Below are 23,148 nucleotides of genomic sequence, written 5' to 3'. Positions count from 1 at the left end.
CTGGGACCTTATCTTAGTCCTTATGGCTCAGCTACTCGTTGGATAAACTTGCTGAGCCATCAGAAGAGTGATGCAACTTGCATGCTGGTACTTGATGTTCCTGCATTACTGGCAGTGGGGAAGGGGAATGTTGTGAGGGTGGATGAATATTGTTTTGTTTGATAACCTTTGGAGAACCGGAAGTAGTTATATAGAGCTTTCTCCCTTGACATTAAAATCCATGATAGAATTAAGATAGGTTTTAAATGGTCTGTGGTAGGATCCACTCTGATGAGCTGAATGGCCTTTTCTCATTCATATTTTCTTATGTTATTCTTTCTAGCGTCTCACCTCTCAGGTTAACAAAGCAACACATCAATAACAAAAACAATGAACGGAATATAAAAAAGGAATGACGAGTGAAGGGAGACATATGGACAACTTGGTAACTCATGAGCCAGTAGATGTTACACATCAGTGTGTGGGAACTTCAATGAATTCCATGCTCAGAGAGCTATGAGAGTTGTTTTCTCCCCACCTCTCCTGAAAGTGCGGGGTAATGCCGGAGTATGATCCCACAGGCAACATAGGATGTCCTAGCTGCTTTTTCCCTTCTGTACCTCACCCAAGTGGTTATTCTTCATGAGTGAGAGGTAGAGGGTCAACTTGGCTGTAGAGGGCACCACATCAAACCTGATCTTGTCCTCACCAACATGTTCACTGGATAGTGATCAGGAACAGGAACCCTGGCTGATTTTTTTCCTGAACACTAGAACACTGAAGCCAACTGTAGCAACCCTGCTACTCCCAGCTGAGATTAGCCAATTACGTACAGATTGGGAGTCAAACCTGGGACGTTTCTGGTATGGATGACTAAACTGTACACAGAAATAAACCTTTACCAGCTGAGCTTCGAATTCCATGCAGCACAAGCTTTGTGGTGTAACAGGTTCTCATGAAGTCAACTTTTGCAGGTGGGACAAGGCTTGTCTCCAATATTAACTTCTAATCAGACCCATGACAAGAGAAGAGTCAGGACAACTTTTTTGTGTGGTCTAATTAAAATAAAAAAATAATCATATAACACATCCATCTGTCCTTTTATTTAACAAGACTAGAGTAACTCACCGTGAACTGAAATACACAAAGAATTTGTTAAGAAATGTGTTTTACAGGTGTTAGTTTGCTAACTCCCAACAGATCCAGTATGTGTGAAAAGTGCCTCACACATTCCTGAAAGTAATGCAAAAACTGAACAAATAATTAGTGTTGTAATTTGCAGAAAATTTGGATTCTTTCATTTGTTAAAAAGGACCTGAGCAGAATTTGTTTTAAAATAAAACGTGTCATTTGAACAGCACATGTGCCATAGACCTGGTAAGCAAAGCAAAGCAGAAGATAGCGGCGCATTTTAATTTTCTGTCTGCTGGGGACTTTGCCTGAAGTTTTTCAAGTCATCTAATCAAAAGATCTTGCTGTGCAAAAAAAGATAAATCACAGTCAGAGAGTTTTAAGTATTTTAACATTTCTGCTCAGGCAAAAATGTCTGCTGAGTTTCCTTACACCACCACCTTTAGTGCTTCCATCAGAACACTGAAATACTCATCTCACTTTTTGCTTGGTCCATTGTTAATTCAGTTCTTAATCTAGAAGGATCTTCACTCATACACTGATTTCCTCACTTAATACGCATTCTAAACCTCCCTTTGTTCTGCAGACTGATCCCTCCATATGCTTCCCCCTGTCAAAGACTGCTCTGTCCTTAGAGTCTCCCCGGTTCCATGAATTGTAAACAATTTTACAACACCAAGTTATAGTCCAGCAATTTTATTTTAAATTCACAAGCTTTCGGAGGCTACCTCCTTCCTCAGGTGAACGACGTGGAAGGAGGTAGCCTCGTTCACCTGAGGAAGGAGGTAGCCTCCGAAAGCTTGTGAATTTAAAATAAAATTGCTGGACTATAACTTGGTGTTGTAAAATTGTTTACAATTGTCAACCCCAGTCCATCACCGGCATCGCCACATCATGACTGTTCCATGAACTCATTTGTCCATTTGGTTCGCCCCATTGCAGTGACTGCTCCATCCACATGGTTCACCTCTCTCTGTGCCATGGACAATTCTGCGCATACAGACACCCGTGAGCTGCAGATTGCTCCATCTATACTGTCCCCCGTGCCGCAAAGTGCTCTCTCCATACAATTCTTGTAAACAATTTTACAACACCAAGTTATAGTCCAACAAATTTATTTTAAATTTCACAAGCTTTCGGAGGCTTCCTCCTTCCTCAGGTGAATGTTGTGGGTTCATCTGAGGAAGGAGGAAGCCTCCGAAAGCTTGTGAAATTTAAAATAAATTTGTTGGACTATAACTTGGTGTTGTAAAATTGTTTACAATTGTCAACCCCAGTCCATCACCGGCATCTCCACATCATACAATTCTTGTCCATTCTATGGCCTGCTTGATTCAGATGGATGCATGGGGAAAGCATATAGATGAATTAGTCTGTGGCACGGGGCCAATATGAACTTAAACTACATTGCTCCATCCATATGCTTCCCCTAGCTGCAGATCATTCGACCCATACAACGTCCCCCTCACCTTCAGTGAAACAGTATTCAGTCCTCCAAGCTTTATTCATTTACTGTAGCAGTTGTAGTATACATAAGCAGTTGTGTGTGGAATCAATATAAAACTATTGGACAACAAGCATGGAAAAGTAGTAGGACGTACATGAGAAAGGTAAGTTACCCAGCCACTCCTCCTATCAGAGACTTAGCAGGGGCATATCGTTCAGTAACATAATCACGTACAGAGTGTGTAACACTGTGTGCTGGAACAGCAGCCTCCAATCTGCTGTGCATATTAGCTTTGAAATTATGTTGTATGATATTATCTTAATGTGTTCATATGTCCGCCATTTTACCTATTGATTTTAAACGAGTTAACACCTCTGTTAAAATAGTGACAGAGGAGGTTGATATGAACTTGCGAAGCATTCGTACGATATCGTGCAGAGTAATTTCAAGGCTAAAATGTCCTCCACACTTTTTCTCACAAACGTATGTGCATAAACATTATTCAGACTGTAATGTCTGAATCCTTCCCACTTGAATATATTTACAAAGTAGCTGGTTACATTTGGAAGGGGTGCGTCAGAGCTTCATCTGATGCTTTTGGGCTTATTCAATTCCAGGGAGAACCTTTGCAAAGTCTCTATCATGGCACAGAGGACTGCCACACCTCTGCACATTGATTGCTTAGTGAAAACTGATGGTGTAAGAGATGCCGAATATTTGCTATTAGAAATTTTCCCCTGCTTGAATTATAATTTTTTGTTTTGCATTGCTCCTTTTCCAACTCTCAAAAGCACTGGTTCACGGTGGTGCAAAGTGTCACTGCTGCCCGAGTCCTCCGCCACCCTACCCAAGTAAGCTATTCAACCATAGAAAGCACAGCCAAGCCCAATCCTGTTTTCAACCAACAACCAGACGTGCATTTTCCATCAGGGGTCGCTGTATAGAATTCAGGAGCAGGAAACTTGGGTGACTTTCCAAGCTCAGAATACTGAATCTAACTGCGATCACCCTATTGAAAATGTCACATTTTTTCAATGTTACTTAAAAATATATACATTTTTAAATGATCTAAACGCACACTTGAGATGAAGTCATAACATTTTACAACAAGGGCTAGAGGCCTTGCAAGAATTGGTTGCAAGAATTAAGTGTGCCTAATTTGGGTTTAGGATTCTGAACCATGTGACATTTCAAGATCCATGTCCTCACTTTCAAATTCCTCCATGGCCTCACTCTATCCTACCTTAGCAATCTCTTCCAGCCACATATCTCCGCACATACCCTCTGCTTCTCTGGCATCAGATTATTCCTTGTTCATTATTCCCTCTGTTCCACCATCAGCAACCATTCTTTCAGCCACTATGCCCCTGCCCTCTGGAATTCCCTCCCTAAATCTTGTCCCCTCCTTCCTGACTTTCAAATACCTCTGAAAAAACCTTCATGCCTTCAGCCTCCCCCCAACAACCTTTCCGTCATCCCTTTCCTCTCCTCCTCAGCGTCCACTGTTTCCTTCCACCTGTAAAATACTCCTGAAACATCTTTCTGTATATGAGGAGTGCAGTCAAAATGCGAGTTGTTGACGACATTCAACACCATTTTCAAGAGATTTAGAAAAGCTACGCTGAGCTCAGGAAACTTTCACCCCGGGGTGACATCAATCTAACCTGAGCCCTCACTTCAGTCAAGATGGAGAGGACCAGGAGAGGCAGAGAGCGACTGACCTGGATTTGCTGTTGGAGAAGGTTGATTTTGTGTTGCTGCTGCAATAGTTGCTGCTGTTGTCTTGCAATCTGGAGAAGAGGAAAGATATATATTTTATAAAAAAACAAAATAAATCAAAACGTAACTTTTTTTTTGCTGTTTCAAATAGGCTGCCAACAAGGGAGAAACAAGTTGTTTTTATTGCGCCCATCCATCTAACTACATTCCCGCTTCATTGAGCATGACAACCCAGTTTTAAGTGTCATTTAATTTTCATTTTCAAATATAATTACAAAGTGTTCACTGTAAGATATCACTCGTCTGCAAATGTGTCAAGATTAATTTGAGCTAGCTTATTCACAAGTGTCAACAGTTAATTACTGTGTCGTGTCTGCATATCTAAATGACATCCTAACTTCTTATTTTGTACGTATTCTTGTATCTTATTTCCCATTATAAGCCGAGTGTATACGCTCGCATGTGGGCAAATATTTGGACACGGAAAACTTGGTGATCTGAGGCTGATTAAAACACGCTCAACGTACAAGCTCTATTATACACTGCTCTCTATAATAATATGGTGGGACTGTCAATATGATTTCACTAATAAGCCCCATTTAGAAAGGCATTCTTTACTCTGGAGTGACTGTGGAGTGGGTACAATTGTGTCTTAAAGAACTGAGATGCGACTGGGGATGCCTGACTTTAGATTGCGAGACCAGACTATGGAGCACAGCTGCAATCAGCTTGCGATTGTAATTACTAATTCCAGTCATTAATAAGGATCATTTTTGGCTGCGACCTTATTCTCAAAAAAACTGTCCTCTAATTTTACGGTCCTAATATGGCAATTTTCCTCCAAAGGTTAAGATTATAAGATAGTTTTGGATAAAGAAGCCCCCCCCCCACCACCCCCCAACAGATTTGATCTTATTCTTCCCCATCCTATCGCCTTCCTATTAAAGCATCGAGCTGGTTCTTAAGCGAGTCCAATGTCTTGATCTCAACCACACTTCCTGGCCACCATTCCAGCTGCTGATTACCCTCATGTAAAGAACTACTGCCCGTTGTCAATCATAAACTTTCCCTTCAGAATCCTGAATCTCTGGTCCTGCTGTCTTGGCTTATCTGAAAGTATTGATTCAGGTTCACTTTCTTTGTCTTGTTAAGTTTTTTTTATATATATATACACCTCTACAAGCTCCTGTCTGAGACATCTCTTTTTGAATCCAATAAGTTCCTTATCCCTTGAACAATGAGGATCAGCTTTGTTGTTCTCCTCTGCACTGCCCATAGAACCTGGACCCTTTTATGTCACGGTGACTAGAACTCATCACAGTTGCTCTTGCCCACAGATAGTAGAAAAATAAAATTGCAATGTCTCTGGTGTGGATTCACTCTCTCGTGAGAAAGCTCTTCCATTTTAAAACAATTATTTTGTTGTTTTTTAGTTCAGATTTTTCATGTGTATTTTGTGAACACAGTGAATCCTCACCAAGATGCTCTCTATACCCCTCCCCCCAAGTAGCCAAGTAAAAATAATACAGAAATAACTATTTTAAAGAATACCTCAAAATACTGTAAGCAGTGAGGAAAAATTATATTCCACTCTTTCGATATGAAATAATGAGGGCAATAATGGGAGCCCCCCTCCCTTATCTCATCCCTCTGCCTCAGCCCCCCCTCAACCCTCTTCTCTCCTTTATCCGCAGCCTCTTGTTTCCCTGGCCATCTTTTCTACATTTCCCAGATCCCCTCCCCTTACCCTTTTCCCTCAGGCTCCTCGGTCCAGAACACTTTTCCCTCAGCCTCTCATAGCCCTCAGACTTCTTCCCATAATATTCTGGACACCCCATACCCTTCTTTTTCAGCGTCCTGGAGCACTCATCCTGATCGTTTTCTCCTATATCTTCTCCCTGACTTGGTCATTTGATGCTGTCAATTCATTTTCTCATTGTCCTGAACCCATTTCTTCATCATCTCAGACTGCCAGTTCTTCCACCACCTCACCACCCCCCACACACCTCCCCTGTCCAGGTCAGAGAGATGATGTGGTGAAAGCCGTGGCTCAGTGGTAGCACTCACCTCTGAGTCATAAGATTGTGGGTTCAAGCCCCACTCAAGAGACTTGAGCACAAAATCTAGGCTAATACTCCAGTGCAGTACTGAGGGAGTGCTGTACTGTCTGAGGTGCCGTCTTTTGGATGAGAAGTTAAAGCGAGGCCCCATCTACCCTCTCAGGTGGCTGTTAAAGATCCCATGGCACTATTCGAAGAAGAGCAGGGGAGTTCTCCCCGGTGTCCTGGCCAATATTTATCCTTCAACCAACATCACTAAATCACTATAACTAGTCCTTACTGTTTGCGGGGTGGGACCTTGCTGTGCGCAAATCGGCTGCTGCGTTTCCTATGTTACAACTAGTAATGTGACTACACTTCAAAAGTACTTCATTGGCTGTAAAGTGCTTTGGGATGTCCTGAGGTCGTAAAAGGCGCAATATAAATGCAAGTCTTACTTTTCTTTTTTAATCCCTTTGACTCCTGGACTACTAATGTGTTCCCTTATATCTTCCAGAAGCTGTTCATTCTCACCTCTGCATTTAGCAGAGACTGGCCCCCTGAGGACAATTTCACAGAGAGGCAGATATACTGTAACTGACATCACCACAGGACTGTAATGACTACAACTGGTGACTGGCAGAAGTGGTGAAATTGGCTAAGAAGCTTGACAGCACCTGTCAGGAATTCCTAGTATGAACAAAATCAGATACTCTGAGAACAGTAGCAGGCGAAAGTGTCAATCTTATATTTCCTATTCCCATTGTTTTCAATTCCTGTCTGTCCTAGACACAAGGGCTAAAACATTTGGTCAGGGACAATAACTGTCTCACAGTTGCATTTAAAATGCCATAAAAAGCTTCCTGATGACTCAACAAGTTTATCCAGTGAGTAGCTGAGCCACACAGACCAGGAAGGCCCCAGGCTTGACTCCCAGAATGCGATGAATTAGCTGATCTCATTGAGGCTATCGTTTGGGACACTCCAATTGGCTCTGTGCTGGGAAAAGAAAAAATGGACAGAGTTCCTGCTCCTGATAACTATCTAACAACCCTGTCCTGGAGGTGCACATCTATGAATTTCAGATGAGGACACAGTCAGACTTGGTTGTAATGCTCCCCTTCAGCAATTAGCTTGCTGACAGTCACTGTCAAGGCTCACAGTTGCATAATGGCCACGTGGGTGAGATATAGGCGTCTGTAGAGCCATGACCTGTCAAGGAGGGAATGGAAGAAAATTGGTAAGAAAAAAAAATGCTGTGAAAAATCAAGTCATAAAATAACTACAGGAGCATTACTCAGGGCCCAACACTCCCTGAACCAAGAGCAGGTTAACTCCAGACCCATTCTGGCTAAACTGGCTAACCACAGTCATTCTCGGGTCTGCCTTCCAAATCAACCACACATAACCAGACTTGAGCTTCCGATTGTGGGATAAAATAGAAAGACAGGCACAACCTAAATGTCAGAAAAATAAAATTCTGAGGAAGGAAAGCAGAGGTAGAGTGTAAATTAATTAAAAGTATGAGGAAAAAAGAGTGAAACAGCAGGTAGAACAATAGGAAAATGAAAAACAAAAAGTGAAATGACAGGTGGAAGAAAATGCTGGAAAGAGAAGAAATTAAACTAAAGAATGACAAAAGGAAAGAAAAAAACATTAGATCATTTGAAGAAGCTGAAGATCTTATTGCTTAGTATTCTGCTGAGAGCCCTATTATTAGAATGTAAAAAAATAAAAGTTAGGGAATTAACTACCTAATTTGGCTGGTCCCAGGAAGTAGGCGGGGCAAACGGGCGAGCAGGCTGTAATGCACATCAGCTGTCTGCTCACCCGTCGGTGTGCACAATGGTAGTCCTGGTGGGGCGGACAGTGCAGCTACCCAACTTGTAATTCATTTTAATGGATTTTTAAAAACATTTTCACACCTTGTTGTCAGTAGATTCACAAAATCAAGAAACTCAAGTGGCAACAGAAAATTTACAAAAGCAGTCCCTTTAATATAAATTTAAAAGGTAAATAGAAAAAAACAGAAAGCAGAAAAACAGAGAAAAGAAATAAATTTCCCTCCCCCCGCCTTTTAAATAGCTCATATTCTTTAAGACATTCTGGTGCTGTCCCATTGATAATTAGGACCTAAAGATCGACATTTTCTGGATTAAATTAGCAGCATGGCATTGTTCTAGATATCAAAGAGATAATGATACTGGCTAAAGGCAGGAGACTAATCTCCATCTCCAAGTGTTTACCCATCTATATGAACACCACTTGGTCTTCTGCAGGAGAGCAATGGGATTAATGGAGGCTAATATAGTTACTGCTTAACAATTAGAATAATATGAAGGCTCTGGTGCAACTTTCTAAGAGTACACACATAGCACTCCCGTTATCTAGCCACTACCCCTCCTTGCAGCAGTTCACATTTTTCGATTTGTGGTTTATTTATATCGCCTACATGCTGAAATTTTGCAAATCAACAAGTTGAACAAATTAATCAAACTCGACCAGAAACAGATGAATAAATAGATAGCTTAAAGAATATGAGGCATTTACTACACTGAGAGAAATATTTTGATGTTGACCTGACCAAAACTTTCCACCCAGCAAAGCTATTAGATGGAATTTTACAAGCTCTCACCCCTGGCAAAGAGTTTTACACTGTGGGAGCATATGTTGGGAATTTGGGTAGGAAGGTCAGTGAGCCATGTAGGATTTTCCAACCGTTATAATGAATGAATGGAAAATCTTGCTGAGCCAACTGGTTTCCCCACCCCTCTCACCACACCTCTCCCCCCGCCCATCCCCACCCCATGTTCCCGATCTGCACTTCTGGACCACTAAACGTCACACTGGGAGCATGAAACGCCACATCGAGAGGGCGAATTTGTAAAGTCTACCATATTGTTTCATACAACATAATAAGTATGGTTTTCAACTAAGGCTGAAACAATTAACTCCTTCCAAAGCAACAGAACAGCTGTAGACCCAGAATGTTCCAGCTATGGTGTGTGAGTTCTGTTTATGTGGGCTGTGAAACAGTGCTGAAAAAGTTTCAATTGCGATTATTTTAACTTTGGGCGATAGTGTAAAATGAACGATATGAACGATGGGTACAGTAGCATAGTGGTTATGTTACTGGACTAGTAATCCGGAGGCCTAGACTAATAATCCGGAGTCATGAGTTCAAATCCTACCATGGCAGCTGGGGAATTTAAAAATTCAATTAATTAAATAAAAAAATCAGTAATGGTGGCCATGAAACTACCGGTTGTTGTAAAAACCTATCTGGTTCACTAATGTCCTTTAGGGAAGGAAACCTGCCGTCCTTACCTGGTCTGGTCTATATGTGACTCCAGACCCACAGCAACATGGTTGATTCTTAATCGCCCTCTGAAATGGCCTAGCAAGCCACTCAGTTGTTCAAGAAGGTGGCTCACCATGACCTTCTCAAGGGCAATTACGGATGGGCAATAAATGCTGGCCTTGCCAGCGACGCCCACATCCCCTGAATGAATAAAAAAAAATATTGAATTATCTCCCCAATTTACACCACGCATGATCTTCCCTTCCATTGACTTCAATGGTAAGGAAAATCGGACGTGGTGTATAACGGGCGGTTAATTCGATATCGCCCAATTTACACCATAGCCCAAAGTTAAAGTTACCCCCAATTTGTGCTTACATTTCTTATTCTGTTGGGTTTACTTATATGAATTTCGCAGGCCCGGTAGTTCAGAAAAGTCTGTTCTCAGTGCTGCTCCCTCACTGGAGGAAAATTATAAATCCATCTCTAACAGGTTGTAGAGAGTGCTTTTGTGTGAAATTAATTATTCAAAAATTATTTTTAATTTAGTAGTGATAGTGGGTGGGTGTTTTGCAATGTATATCATGGAACGACATGGAACCCGACTAAATGACTAAGACAAAACGTTTGGACATTCCTGATAGAATGAGATGATTAACACAACTGTTTCTGTGCTGGAGGGAAGGGGAGAATATGTCTGTGGAGGACAGCTGGTTGAGCTTGATCATTGGACACTGGGGATGAATATTGTGGAATTTTGATTGATTATCTTTAGGAATCAGAGAGTTTTGATGCAGAACTTTCCCTCTGGAGTCGAGGATAGGATATGTTGAACGTGGTCTCTGGAAGGAATGGGCACAATGGGCTGAATGGCTTATTTTCATTTCATGCTTTCTTACATAGGCCAAGACAGGCTGAACAGTTTAGGGGCAGTGGGACTGCACAAAATGGAAGGAAACAGGTTGCTAATCTCAGCTCAGACACTAGAGTGAGGTGCCAAGCAGAAGCTTGGTGTTTTGCCCCAGAGAGAGGAAGCACGAGCCATTCTGGGCACTTCTGAATAGTTGGTTACAGAAGAAATCAGCACGTCACCTGGCTGTCCATCAGCTCCAAGTAACAATACCTGGGGTGGGACATCTAGAATAAAGGAAAGACGTAAAGAAACATCTTTGTCATCAAATTCCCAATTTTTCATTGAAATACTGTTACCCTTTTGTCACTTGGCTGTAGAAATAAACAGGCCCAATTAAAATATGGTGGAGTTGGGTGGCATGCCTTAAGCTCACCTGTTCCTGCTGCTGGCGGGCAAGCTCCATTTGTTGCCTTTGTTTTTCAATTTGCGATGCTGCGAGCTTCTTCTGCTCATCGTGCGCTGCCAGGAGCTGCTCCCGTAAACTAATTAACTGGTTGATCATGGCAGACAGCTGGCGTTCCTTTTCTGCAAGGCTTTCTGGCGTACCTGGAGGACAGGAACAGTGACAATCAGGGTCAACACCAAGAATGGGAGGCAGAACTTCTCAATATATAGTAATAGGTTGGGTAGAGAGAGGTTACATAGGAGTATTAGGTACAGGAGTGGGCCATTCAGTCCCTCAGGCCTGCTCCGCCATTCAATTAGATCATGGCTGATCTGCTCCTCAAGGTTAACATCAAACTTAATGCAGTCACATGGGTAAGCCAGCTCATTAAGTTTCTAAGTAGCTAGAGTCTAAACTTGGCTTAATAGTGAAGTATGCAGTTCTGAATTGTCCTGTAATCTAAATAACAGGGGATATTTCTAAATTTACTACTGTCTCTCAGTCACCCCCTTGTTACCCTGTTTGATACTCTAGAACTGCTGGTTGGAGACTGACATTTTATGTAGCAAGTTTCCTGCTGTGAATCAATAAGTTCAGCTCCAGTGACATCATGAATGAGGCATGGTGTCCATTATCTACCATCCCCATTCATAATGTCACAGCGAGAGGACTACTACACAACAGGGCTGATGTTGCGAATGCGCGTTACTGACATGGAGCCTCAGCCCCTAGCTCCACATATCGGGAAACGGCTGGCGCACTGTCCACAATTTTGCACCCATTAAAATTAATGGACAGACAGTTGCGGGCAGCGCATCTACAATTTTCCATAATGTGCAGCCGTTAGTTGAGGCTCCCTGCCAAGTGACATTTTTTTTGGCCCTAACATGTTTGTCCCAGGCTGCCTCTGGGCAGTCATTCCAAAGCATAAAATAGGGTGAGAAGGGGGTGAATAAAGCACACTGGCAAGTGTACATATATTTCCCTTTGCAACATTTAAAATAACAGGGCAAAGCAGTAGAGTAGGGATGGACAAGTTGCATCACCTGAGTGAGTGCTCTTAAGTAATTGAAGTGCAGCTGTTTATCCCTACCCATCCATTCAATCCCAATGTGAGAGATTTGTGTTAGCCACAATAAAACAGGCAGCCTTCTTTCCATTCAGGCCCATTTAAATTGTATTTTGAATTCATCACAATATCAACTAATTCATTTTATCCCAAATGCCCCGCCATATCAGATGGGGGCGTGTCCCATCCATTCAGTGAATGAGAAATAGTTCTGCTGTTATGATGGAGTTTTGGGAGCCCCTTATAAAGTTTAAATCCATGTTCCCATTAATTTACATAGATCTGAAGTTGCTGACAGATCTTGCTGTTCTGACTTATTGGCCAATGAGGCAACAGTGCTAAAATTAACCCTTTCCAAATCTCCTGGCCCATGAAATTCAAACAGGTCAAAACAGCAAATGAGAAATATAATCACAAATAGGACTGAGTTGCTTACGTTTTGAGGGTCGGATTACTAAGGCTTGGGGACCACAGGTTGGACACTCCTGATATTCTTGCACTAGGTGTAGTTATATTCAGAATACCAGTAAGTATGCTCATATACTGCATTTAAAACTTGTGACATTTTGGCAGGATACAATTTCTTTTTCAAATGTTTGAACTTTTAAAGGTTGGACACACCTGCAGTAGACTACATTTCCCCTTCGAGTGATCAACAGGCTCCAATAATGTCGTTCAACATCTATTGGTAGATCACATATACAGGGGTCATAAAGATCAACTTCAAAAAAAGAGCAAAATCTAACCAAGGGCTTTAAGAATACTGGCAATTCAAAACAGAACAGTTCTGAATATAGGTCTCTGACACACAGATACACTGAAAGTATTCTCATAACTTAAACTTCAGATATACCCAACTTTCAGTCACTTTAGAGAGAAAATAATTTCAAGTACATGAAGAGGGAATTCAAGTATTCGAGGCATGAATTTTGTTTTCCATAGGGTGTCTGGGGGCATGTTTCCCCCTAAAGTATTGAACTTTGACATTTCATTTGGTGCATTTCCAGTATTTCTGAGCCTACTACAGGATCACCTGTATTAAAACTCCCGACAGTAGTGTAAATAGTTATCCATTTACAACCAATCTGCCACTGACTCAACAGGTGAAGCTGACAGCAGGTTTGTATGCGGCAACCTTGTTTATTTTGATGCAATGATTCATGGGGCATCCTGCGTAGAGTATGAGATGCAAGTGTTCAAGAGGTGAGATTTATTTATTTGAGTATCTGCTGATTTTCATTGGCAACAGGGACAAGTGAACACTGGGCCCAAAATAGTGATGTCCACATAAAAGGCACACAGCTAGCATTTATTTGAATGCAGTCTCCTGGAACTAGCCCACTTCATGTGCAATCCTGTCCTCATGCTTCCTACTGAGTCTTTGACCAGCTGAATCCTTTTCTCCCCAGTTGTGTTGATCTCTCTCTTGCCTTTTTATTTTGATCATGAACCTAACCCTGCCTCTTCAACCATATCTCCTCCACTTCCTCTCCTCAAACATCAACAGGAAACAGAGACTAGTTTATTTAATGCACTTCTTCATCCCACACCTTGAGAGGTCCTGGCAATCCCACTACACAATGTGAACCATTGAACCATGAAGAGTCCACTCCTCTTCGTTCAGTTTATCCCATAAACTGAGGAGTAGTTGAGACAAATAGCATAGATGCATTTAAGGGGAAGCTAGATAAGCACATGAGGGAGAAAGGAATAGGAGGGTATCCTGATAGGGTTAGATGAAGTAGGGAGGGAAGAGGCTCATTTGGAGCATAAACACCGGCATAGACCAGTTGAGCCGAACGGCCTGTTTCTGTGCTATAGTTTCGATGTAACTCAATGTAAACTCTCCACTCCTCTGCCTCACCATTGACAGCTGTGCCTTCAGCCACCTAGGCCCCACACTCTGGAATTGCCTCCTTAAAATTCTCCATCTCTCTCCCTCCCTCTGCTCCTTTAAGACCCTCCTTAAAACCTACCTTTTTATCCACGCTTTTGGTCACCTTTCCTAAAAACTACCTTAGGATGTTTTTCTATACTAAAGATGTTATATAAATGCAAGTTGTATTTATTATTGTTAATCCGTTAATTTGAATTGAAATCATGCAAAAAAAATCTACTGTGGTGTTTTATTGAAATTGCTTAATTCAAATCATTGGATAATTCAAACTGTTTTAGCAAAAAAAAAAAAAAAAATTGCAAGTTATAAGTAGATTGTATTTCCTTGTTCATCATTAGATTTAGATGAAAAAGACTATATGGCATGAATGGTGTACAGTATAATGGTTCGCAGTTCCATGAAAACTACAAGCAATGGTCAGCACATAGAGCTGGTTTCTGGTTGCACCTCTAGAAGCAGTGCCACTTGTTCCACAAGGCTAAACACAGACTCAACAGGTAACATGTGTCCCTGTAAACAGCAGAGCAACAGGAAGCATAAGCAGCTTTATTCACTTGTACAGAACCCCTTCTGCAATTCAGAAAATTATTGGATTAATGAATTAAAGCTGAACTGTGGTGGCTCATGGAGCAATATCAGCGGAGAACGAGATGGTCAAATCCCGCAAATTTCTAGATATGTGGACCCTGGATCTAGAATGCTGATTATCTATGTAAAACACAGATGACTGGCATGCATGTAGGGTACATACCAACTTTTATGCAAGCATTAGCAAATAGAGAAAATATCTCAATATCACAAGAAAAATTAAAATCTGATAACTGGAACAACCTAGTAAAGATAAAGCGGTCCTAGTAAACCTAGCAATCTAGTAAAGATAATAGCATCTCCCCAACTTGAACTGAACTCCCATGACCTCGTGGAAGGGAATTCCGCTCACTAGTAATGCTTTCATAATAACGGTAATCAAATAGAGCTGGAGGAAGTGGCCCATATATGAGTAATTCTATTAACTGAGTTCGGCTATAACATTTGTACAATTCATATGGTGTGTTAAAAAACTAAAATAAAAAGTCCATGAGTAAGAAGCCGCTCTTTCATATGAATTAGAGTGACTGACTAAAGATTTCTCAGTTATTAGCACAAAGCAGCTGGAAGACGTATTGTCACCTTTCCCCAATTCCTCCGTCATTTTGTTAACAGTGAAATAAGCCTCACAGGTGATATATTAATGAGACACAATGAAGAAAATGTAGAAACATTTTCTCCACACAAAACAAACTGACACATCCTCACTATTAGCATTTCACAATTTTTAAGTTGTTCCAGTCGACAAACGTTAGCTTTTTCTTTGGAGGCAGTCTTGAAAACCTGGATTTGCACCAAATGTTTTTGCACATTGTGTTCTTGGCTGATGCTGAATTTTGGCAAGTGTACTCGTCTAGTCCGACAAAGACATTATATGCATAATAATAGATGTTGGTGAGTTGCACAGCAGTTACAAAGGGTTCAGATATCAGAAGCTTAGATATCAAAGTGCAGACAAGCCACAACATCGGCTGAAACCTGAGATTGTGGTGATCGTCACAATTTTCTTTTTGTCTCTCCTGTAGGTGATGACTTTTGATAGGTATGGATGCAAGTGCACCAGCTGCCCTTTGGTGCCCTCATCCAAGTAGCTATTATTCTGGTGTAGGCCTAAATTGTGGGTCTCGGCAGACTATTCTAATCAAGAGGCATCGTAGCTGTGCCTAATCCTGTCCATATACACGCAGACATGCAAGTACACACACACACACACACACACACACACACACACACACAAATTTCCACACCAGACAGTGATCATGAATGGGAACCCTCGCTGATCTTTACCCTTCTTAGTCCAGGGGGTATTAAGGCCAATTTTAACACCCTTACACCTACTCCAGGTAAGATCAGCACAAATCAGCATGGGCCATGAATTCAACTTGGGATTTTCTGCTCTGTAGAGTATAGTATTGCATTGCAGGTGGCTATAAGCATGAGGCCATCAGGACAGTTACTGCAATTTGATATTTTATACAGTATTTTTAAAAATTATTATGGTAAAGGATTGTTTTCGGATAGTCTAATGGCCCAAGAAGTGCAGGGGTAGACTCCTGTCCAATGGGGTTAAATATTCAGTCCCACTCTAGATTGCCTTCCGTGGTCGATTTTCATCCAGCTCTTGGCCAAAGATCTTCAGGATGTCACCCTTATCGCCAAATACAAACTGACCAGGTACAGTGATAACTCCAGAAATACTCATCCCTCTCAACCATGTTAACCTACCAGACAAAAGAAGCTCAGCAGTAGGAAGTAGTAGAGGAATGAGGTAAAGCAGAAGTCAGATCTCTCTTGAAAAGTGACTATTACACATTGGGAACAATCATATTGAGGCAGGAACAAGTTTGTGCTTCTCAGTATAAATCAGGGCAAATAGCTGGCAATGTGACTAACACAGATATAATGTGGAGATGCCGGTGATGGACTGGGGTTGACAATTGTAAACAATTTTACAACACCAAGTTATAGTCCAGCAATTTTATTTTAAATTTATTGAATTTAAAATAAAATTGCTGGACTATAACTTGGTGTTGTAACACAGATATAGGGAGACGGCAAAGGTTCTTCACTTTGTTGCTTATATTATGCAGAGAGTAATCGATCCCTGTGAGAGACTTGAATCCACTTCAGTGTAGCCGTTATTTATTCATTACACACACACACACATGTATATAATGATTTACATACCAAAGGATTGTGATATAATTAACCTGTGATTAGCACAGAAGGAGTAGAGGCTATTCTATCTCGGGGTGGTCTATTATTGCTGGTTTTCTTTTGGTGAATGCATAAAGTGAGAGATCTGGGGCTATCAGGGTTACTGTGCCCTTTAAAGAGCTGATATCTTGTCTACCAGGAAAACCCAAATAAATTATTTTCTTTGATGTTGTCAAAGACAAACATTTTGTGAGGAGAGGCAAGTAATTCTATAATCCCAATACTTTTTTTCCATATTGCATGCAGCAATTCTGACTTCTCCCCAGGTATTTTACTGAATCCTTCTTTCCTTCCCCTCAGCAATCAAGGGAAGGAAGGAATTATACAAACGTACAACGGTCCCAAGACGATTGCTATAATGAATTTGTGAGATTGAGTACTAAAATGAACAAGACACACTGCAGCCTTTAAAGTTTTGTCCTTTTGTTTTGTTTATTACATTGTGTTTCATCAGACAGTTCCAAGATTTGACATGCATTTCCACATTTTTACACTTGCAGGGGTGATTTTTATGCTGATTAAGGTGAGGGATATCAGTGCTAATGAATGCCAGCAATTTAATGTCTATTAGCTGAGATTTGGACAATTCAATAGTATGGGCAATTCAATAGTATCTGATGAAAGTTCCCACCCAAAACATGAACATATCTTTCTTTTCCAACTGATACGTTGCATGTTTCCAACATTTTTCCCTTTTATTTCAAATTTCCAGCACTTGTAGTTTTTCCCTTCATTACCTGTGATATATTGATAGCTTTTTTCTTTTAACTGTTATTCTGCAGGTATGTGGTAGAAAGGGCACAATATAAGTGAAAAGGACAGCAGTGGTGTAGTAATGATGGATATATGGCATCAAGTGACTGATTCCATAGCTCTATTTTGTTCTTATAACTGAATACAGGAAAATATACAATATGTTACATAATCACTGTATTCTATACATCATGTATTATTCTACACGAATCAATGACAATATCTGGGCCACCACTTTGTTACATTGATGATTCATTGCTTACAAAATTCAGATCTGCTTTGCATAATCTTTCAGATGTGTCAGCTTGCTTACAAAATTACCATCAATTTTTTATTAGTGTAATTAAATTATAATAACTCCACAAAGATTACTCACAATCATTTATTGGTTATTAAAGCAGCATTGTCACTAGAAACTGCCCAACTTGCATTTATCAGCTTCTGTGTAAATAGTGGTCAATTTAAGATATCAGAGAACGCAAACCGTAGCCTAGAAATTGCACTCCTTTGGGACAGAAATCTGCCGTACTGTGATTGGTGGGGCAGGAAATTGGGGTGGAACTTGTTTGTGTCCAGTTTTGGACTCTTACTCGCTCCAACAATAATTTCTGACTGGGGGGGGGCGGGGGGCGGGGGGGATCATGGTCACTTCTTCCAACTACCCATCCATCCTAACTTCACTTTTGGGAGCATGTCTGGTGATAACTCATGCTCCCACAGAAATCTTGCCAGTTATGCCTCTAATACAGTCAGCGGTAAGTATGCCTGCATGAAGCAAGGTGGACTTGCCGTATAAGGCAACTTTATATCTGTGTCCAAAAGAGATCTAATGCCTTTTGAACATGGTGCCCACCAACGAGGAAGCATCAGGAGATACAATGTGAAGCATTTAAACCTTCAGCCCCCACCCCTCCTCTCCCTCCCACTGACGGAGCAGCAAGGGATCACTTCAAACTCCCAATATGTCTGTGGCACTCAGTAGCACTTGCACTGATGTGGAGGCACACCCCTAATTTTAAATGACCCCATCCACAGATTTGGGATAGGGTCACATCGAAGCAAGTTGGGCAGGCAGAAGTTCTGCTCTGCCAGGCTTCCGACAGCACTGTTATGCCACTAGAATTTCTACCTTTCTGACTTTACACTAAAAAACACTTTAGAAGCTGCTGCCCTGATGGCTCAAGTGGCAAAGCCACTGTCCAGTGTAGAACTGAACCACACAAACCAGGAAGGCCCCAGATTTGATTCTCTGTCTGCACTGTAGGAGATTTTAGCTGGGGTGGCCTAACTGCCACAGGGGTAAAGAAAGGGGTACAAATATTAAGCAGTGTTCCTGCTGCTGATCGCTATCCAGTACTCCTGTTGGAAAATGTACATGGTTGAGAGTAGGATCAGGCTCAGCTGTGAGGTTGAATAGCTTGCCAAAACTCACTGCCTAGGCTCAGACAGAAAGCCTTGCATTTGGGCAAGGTATCAGAGGGCTACTGGCATCCACAGAACCTTAACCTAGTATGAGTCAGAGAGAAAGGGAGAAAATTGGAATCGGGGTGGGGGGGTGAGGGGTGAAATAAAAGACCACTATGGATCTTGGACCTCCACTGAAATGTTTTTATACACTTACTGTACCATTAAAAGGACCAAAAATCATTTCTATTGTAAAAATTATAGGGGGCTTCTGTCTTCTGTGCTCTGAAGTGATAATTGCTCATTTCCAAGAACTGCTGTCTTGCAAGCCAAAATATGCTAAGGGAAACACCTCTTTAATCAACTCTCTGGCTGTCACAGAGTATGCTGGTGTGTCGACTTACTACTTGTAAAACATCTAAGATGAGGATAAAATATTTATTTCCTATGTTAAGTGGAGGAGGCACTAATACAATATGGGGCAAGTTATAAATATATTATCGACAGTGTGGGGTTATGACCTCGGAGGGGGGCACTGTGGGAATTCGCTTTTACTTAGTCCTCACACCCAACTTGACCCTGGTTATTAATCTGTTTCTTGTCAATAAGCTCCAATATAATATACATTACTTTGCTGTCTTTCTTTTATTAAATTATCATAATCATGGAGTCAAAAAAAAATTTGAGGTTTTAGAAAGTCCTAAAGCTGACGTTGGTGCTTTTTAAATAAGAGCTGCTCAGTGATGATATCACACTAGTTAAATCATTTCATATTATTTGAGGGGTAGCTTCCATATATTTCACCAACATATAATCTGAAGATTATCATCTAACACACCACAGCCTGTGGAGAATGTACAGATATTACTTGAAGGTGACACAAGGTAATAGTACCTATTCCACCATGAATCAGGAATACTTCACACTCTTTTCATTAACATTCAAACTAAGACTGTTTTATTCATCTATTTCATTGATTCTTCATAAAATAGGGATTGAAATAAATAACTCAACAGGCAATATTGTAGGTTGCAAGCAGCAATTGTTGACTCTTGCAGGATACAACCCTCACAGGAGTCACACTGTGAGTCTGTCACTTGTTGATGTACTGTACATCCTGCATGGATGCAGAAGAAGTTACAAGTATATTAAACAAAAACCACTGGAATTGTTTTGTTTCAAACTGGTTTTGACATAACAGTGGAGATGCTGTCAATATAAAGAGAACAAAACACCACTGGTGAAGTCATTGCCTTCTAGCTCACTCAATGTCCTCTCCTTAAAGCTGCTGTATGTGTTTCCTCAGATGCTGTTCACTCCCCATAGCCTGTGTGCACCTATTTGGTCCAACCCAAGTTGCCATAGCATTTTTTTTCATGCTCAGAATTGTTTGAATGTTAATGAAAAGAGTGTGAAGTATTCGTGATTCACGGTGGAATGGGCATTATTTCCTTATGTCACCTTCAAGTGATATCTGAACATTCCACAGGCTGTGGTGTGTTAGATGTTGGTGAAATATATGGGAACAACCCCACAACAACAAGGAGCTTAAGAAGCTGCTGGGAGGCGGCACTATTGCTCAGAGTAGGGAGCTGCCCAACATCCAGGTTGTGCTGTTGTCAAAGAGTACTACCGGTCAGCCCAGTTAGATGTAAAGCGAGCAAATGTGTCTGAACAAGATATTTTGATACCTAATCAGTGTTTCAGAGGGAGGAACGGCTGCATGCACAGAGATCACTGAGTGTTGGTGGGATAATATAATTCACCTAGTTAAAAAGAAATGCAATATAGATTATTAGTTGTATTTCTTACCCTCCACCCCATACCCCTGAAGATGCTGACATACGCTAAGGCAGTTTGATTGGTGCCAGTATCTTACCATTCTTCATGTTTGAGCCCAGAAAGCATTGGCAGGTGAATCTATCTTGGGGGCATCACAGCCAAACCATACCCTGTCTTCACCTGACATCCACATTTCTTGAAGAAGTCAGTGGATAGGCCTCAAGTGTGGGACCTCTGGCTGATTTTGACCCTTTCTGGCATAGGTACATAGCTACTAATTGTAGCTCAGCTATCATTGAACCAGCTGGAACCACCTAACTGAGCACAGACTAGGGATTGAAGCTGGACCTTCTACCCTGTATGCCTCAGATCCACACCAGACAGCCCCAGCGAATCCATGGAGCCTTTGGTTACTTTTGCAATTGACTTTATACATTAACAAGATGTGAAATGCCAAACTACACCTTCCTACAGATGAAGACAGTACAGACTGGTCATCGCTAAGCAATGCAGAGCTGGGGAAACCCCTCTTCTCTTAGAAATACACTCTGTGGGAAACTATGGGGGAGGACAGATAAAGATTTAAATGGCACTTAAAGTGTTAAGTTTTTTTCCAGGTCCTTAAAAAAATATCACGGCACATCTGTCTTGAGTTTCTTTTGGATTTGTCAGGTGGATCAGTGCTCCCAAGAGCCTGGTTCAGCAGAAGTATTTTAATTTGACTAAACACCTGATTTATTTTATCTGTCTGACGAGAAGGGGCAGTTTGTCTTAATACTGCCTGTCAGCTGCTGGGTCTATTCACAGCAATTTACAGGCAGCCTCTGCTGCTGAAAGCAAGGCTGCACTTACCCTTACTGAAGCACCTGAAAGGGTCATGCTGTGGGAATACACATAATCTTTCTTTTCGAACCAGATAGTTAATTTATTCCAAATTAACAGATTGTGGACTAAATTATTTGCACATAACTTTATTTACAGCACTATATAACACCACCGAGGGAATGCTGACCCATTGGTAACAATGGTATTCGAAGCACGTTGACACACTAAGCAGTCGCAAACTTTATTACACACTGTTATTCACTCTCTGGCTGTCACTAGACTATGCTGGTGAGTCCACTCACTACTTGTAAAACAGCTAATATGAGGATAAAATATTTATTTTTTTTATGTTAAGTGGAGGCGGTGCTAATACAATATGGGGCAAGTTCTAAATATATTATCGACAGTGTGGGGTTAAGACCTCGGGGGTCCACTGTGGAAATTCGCTTTCACTCAGTCCTCACATCCAACTTGACCCCGGTTATTAATCCATGTCCTGTCAATAAGCTCTAATATAATATGCATTACTTTGCTGTCTTTCTTTTATTAAATTATTATAAACAGGAGTCAAAAAAAAAGTTTGAGGTTTTAGAAAGTCCTAAAGCTGACACTAATAGTTACTTAAGGGAATTCCTGGCAGTTTAACATGATAAATTCAAGACTCTGGCAAAGTAGTTCACTGCAATGTACTTACTTACAATCGGTATAAAGACAGAATTACTTATCAAACTCAGCCATGAAAATAACCAAAGGTGTTCCTCTCACTATCATATTCCCAGCAACTTGGGCTCAGACTTTATTCCTCTGTGTTGTGAATTATATTCCCTTTTCATGTAATACACTCCTCATTAACTTTGGGACTAAGCATTTTGTCTCCTGCTGCCCTGAATTGAAGCAGGAATTCCAGGGGTGAAAGGTCTCATGCTTCTGAGTACTACTCCAATGAACTCGTGCTGTACTTACTCCCTTGCCACCACCCCTTCCCCCCACCACCACCACCCTGTTTACTTTTTTTTAATGTAGACACAGGTCAACTGAATTGGAATTGTGCTACAACTTACAACACTTTCTTGAAAATATCCTCACCAACACTCATCTATGAGAAAGCATTCAAAAATAATGTTTAAAAATGCAAATCTCTGGTTGGCTGACTACTGTAGATATAACCTCAATTAAGGGCACTTGAGACCCATATGCCAACATCCCCTTCAATTTGACAGCTGCAACATTCAACCCTACATTTCTGGTTTTGTTTTTTTTTTAAAGTTACAAATATCAGGAATTTTTTTTAAAGCCTAGCGCTTTATTGTACAGGACAACACTCAAGAGTAGGAGAGAAAATAAGTCCAATCAAGAAGCGATGCTCAGATGATGCCAAACTTTGGTTTTAATAGCCCATAGATTATAGGAAGAGGGGAAGACTGAGGGGTTAAGAAGTTACACAGTTTTGAGGGAAAGAATGAATTAAGAGAAAGAGATGGTGTGATGAGTTTTGATTTCAGCACATTAAGGATGAAGTGGAGGAAGAATGGAACTGAAGAGGAACAGATAGGAAAGTTCAGATGAGCATTGACCACTGTAGTATCCATAAAACAGAGTGAGCAAAGAAAGGTTATGTGTGAGGCAGAGAGTTAGAGAGAGAGACAGAAAGAGAGAAGATTGAGATTGGAGGTAAGAGTCTAGATAGGGGCAGCTACCA

General features: G+C 41.1%; 1 protein-coding gene across 11 annotated transcripts in view; it reads right to left on the bottom strand.

The window, feature by feature from the left end:
• Positions 1 to 23,148, bottom strand: part of sox6 (SRY-box transcription factor 6) — a 519,057-nt gene that overhangs the window by 159,206 nt on the left and 336,703 nt on the right. For all 11 annotated transcript variants that reach the window (XM_067993894.1, XM_067993896.1, XM_067993891.1 and 8 more), the window contains 2 exons: positions 10,903 to 11,075; positions 4,279 to 4,347 (listed from right to left, as the gene is read on the bottom strand). In XM_067993894.1, the coding sequence (XP_067849995.1) occupies positions 4,279 to 4,347; positions 10,903 to 11,075 (242 nt within the window). The remainder of the gene's footprint in view (positions 1 to 4,278; positions 4,348 to 10,902; positions 11,076 to 23,148) is intronic.

Source organism: Heptranchias perlo, chromosome 12 (genome assembly GCF_035084215.1).
Source record: "Heptranchias perlo isolate sHepPer1 chromosome 12, sHepPer1.hap1, whole genome shotgun sequence".
Taxonomy (NCBI): Eukaryota; Metazoa; Chordata; class Chondrichthyes; order Hexanchiformes; family Hexanchidae; genus Heptranchias; species Heptranchias perlo.
The sequence above is the reverse complement of the archived record's forward strand: the minus strand, read 5'-3'. Positions and strand labels throughout refer to the sequence as shown.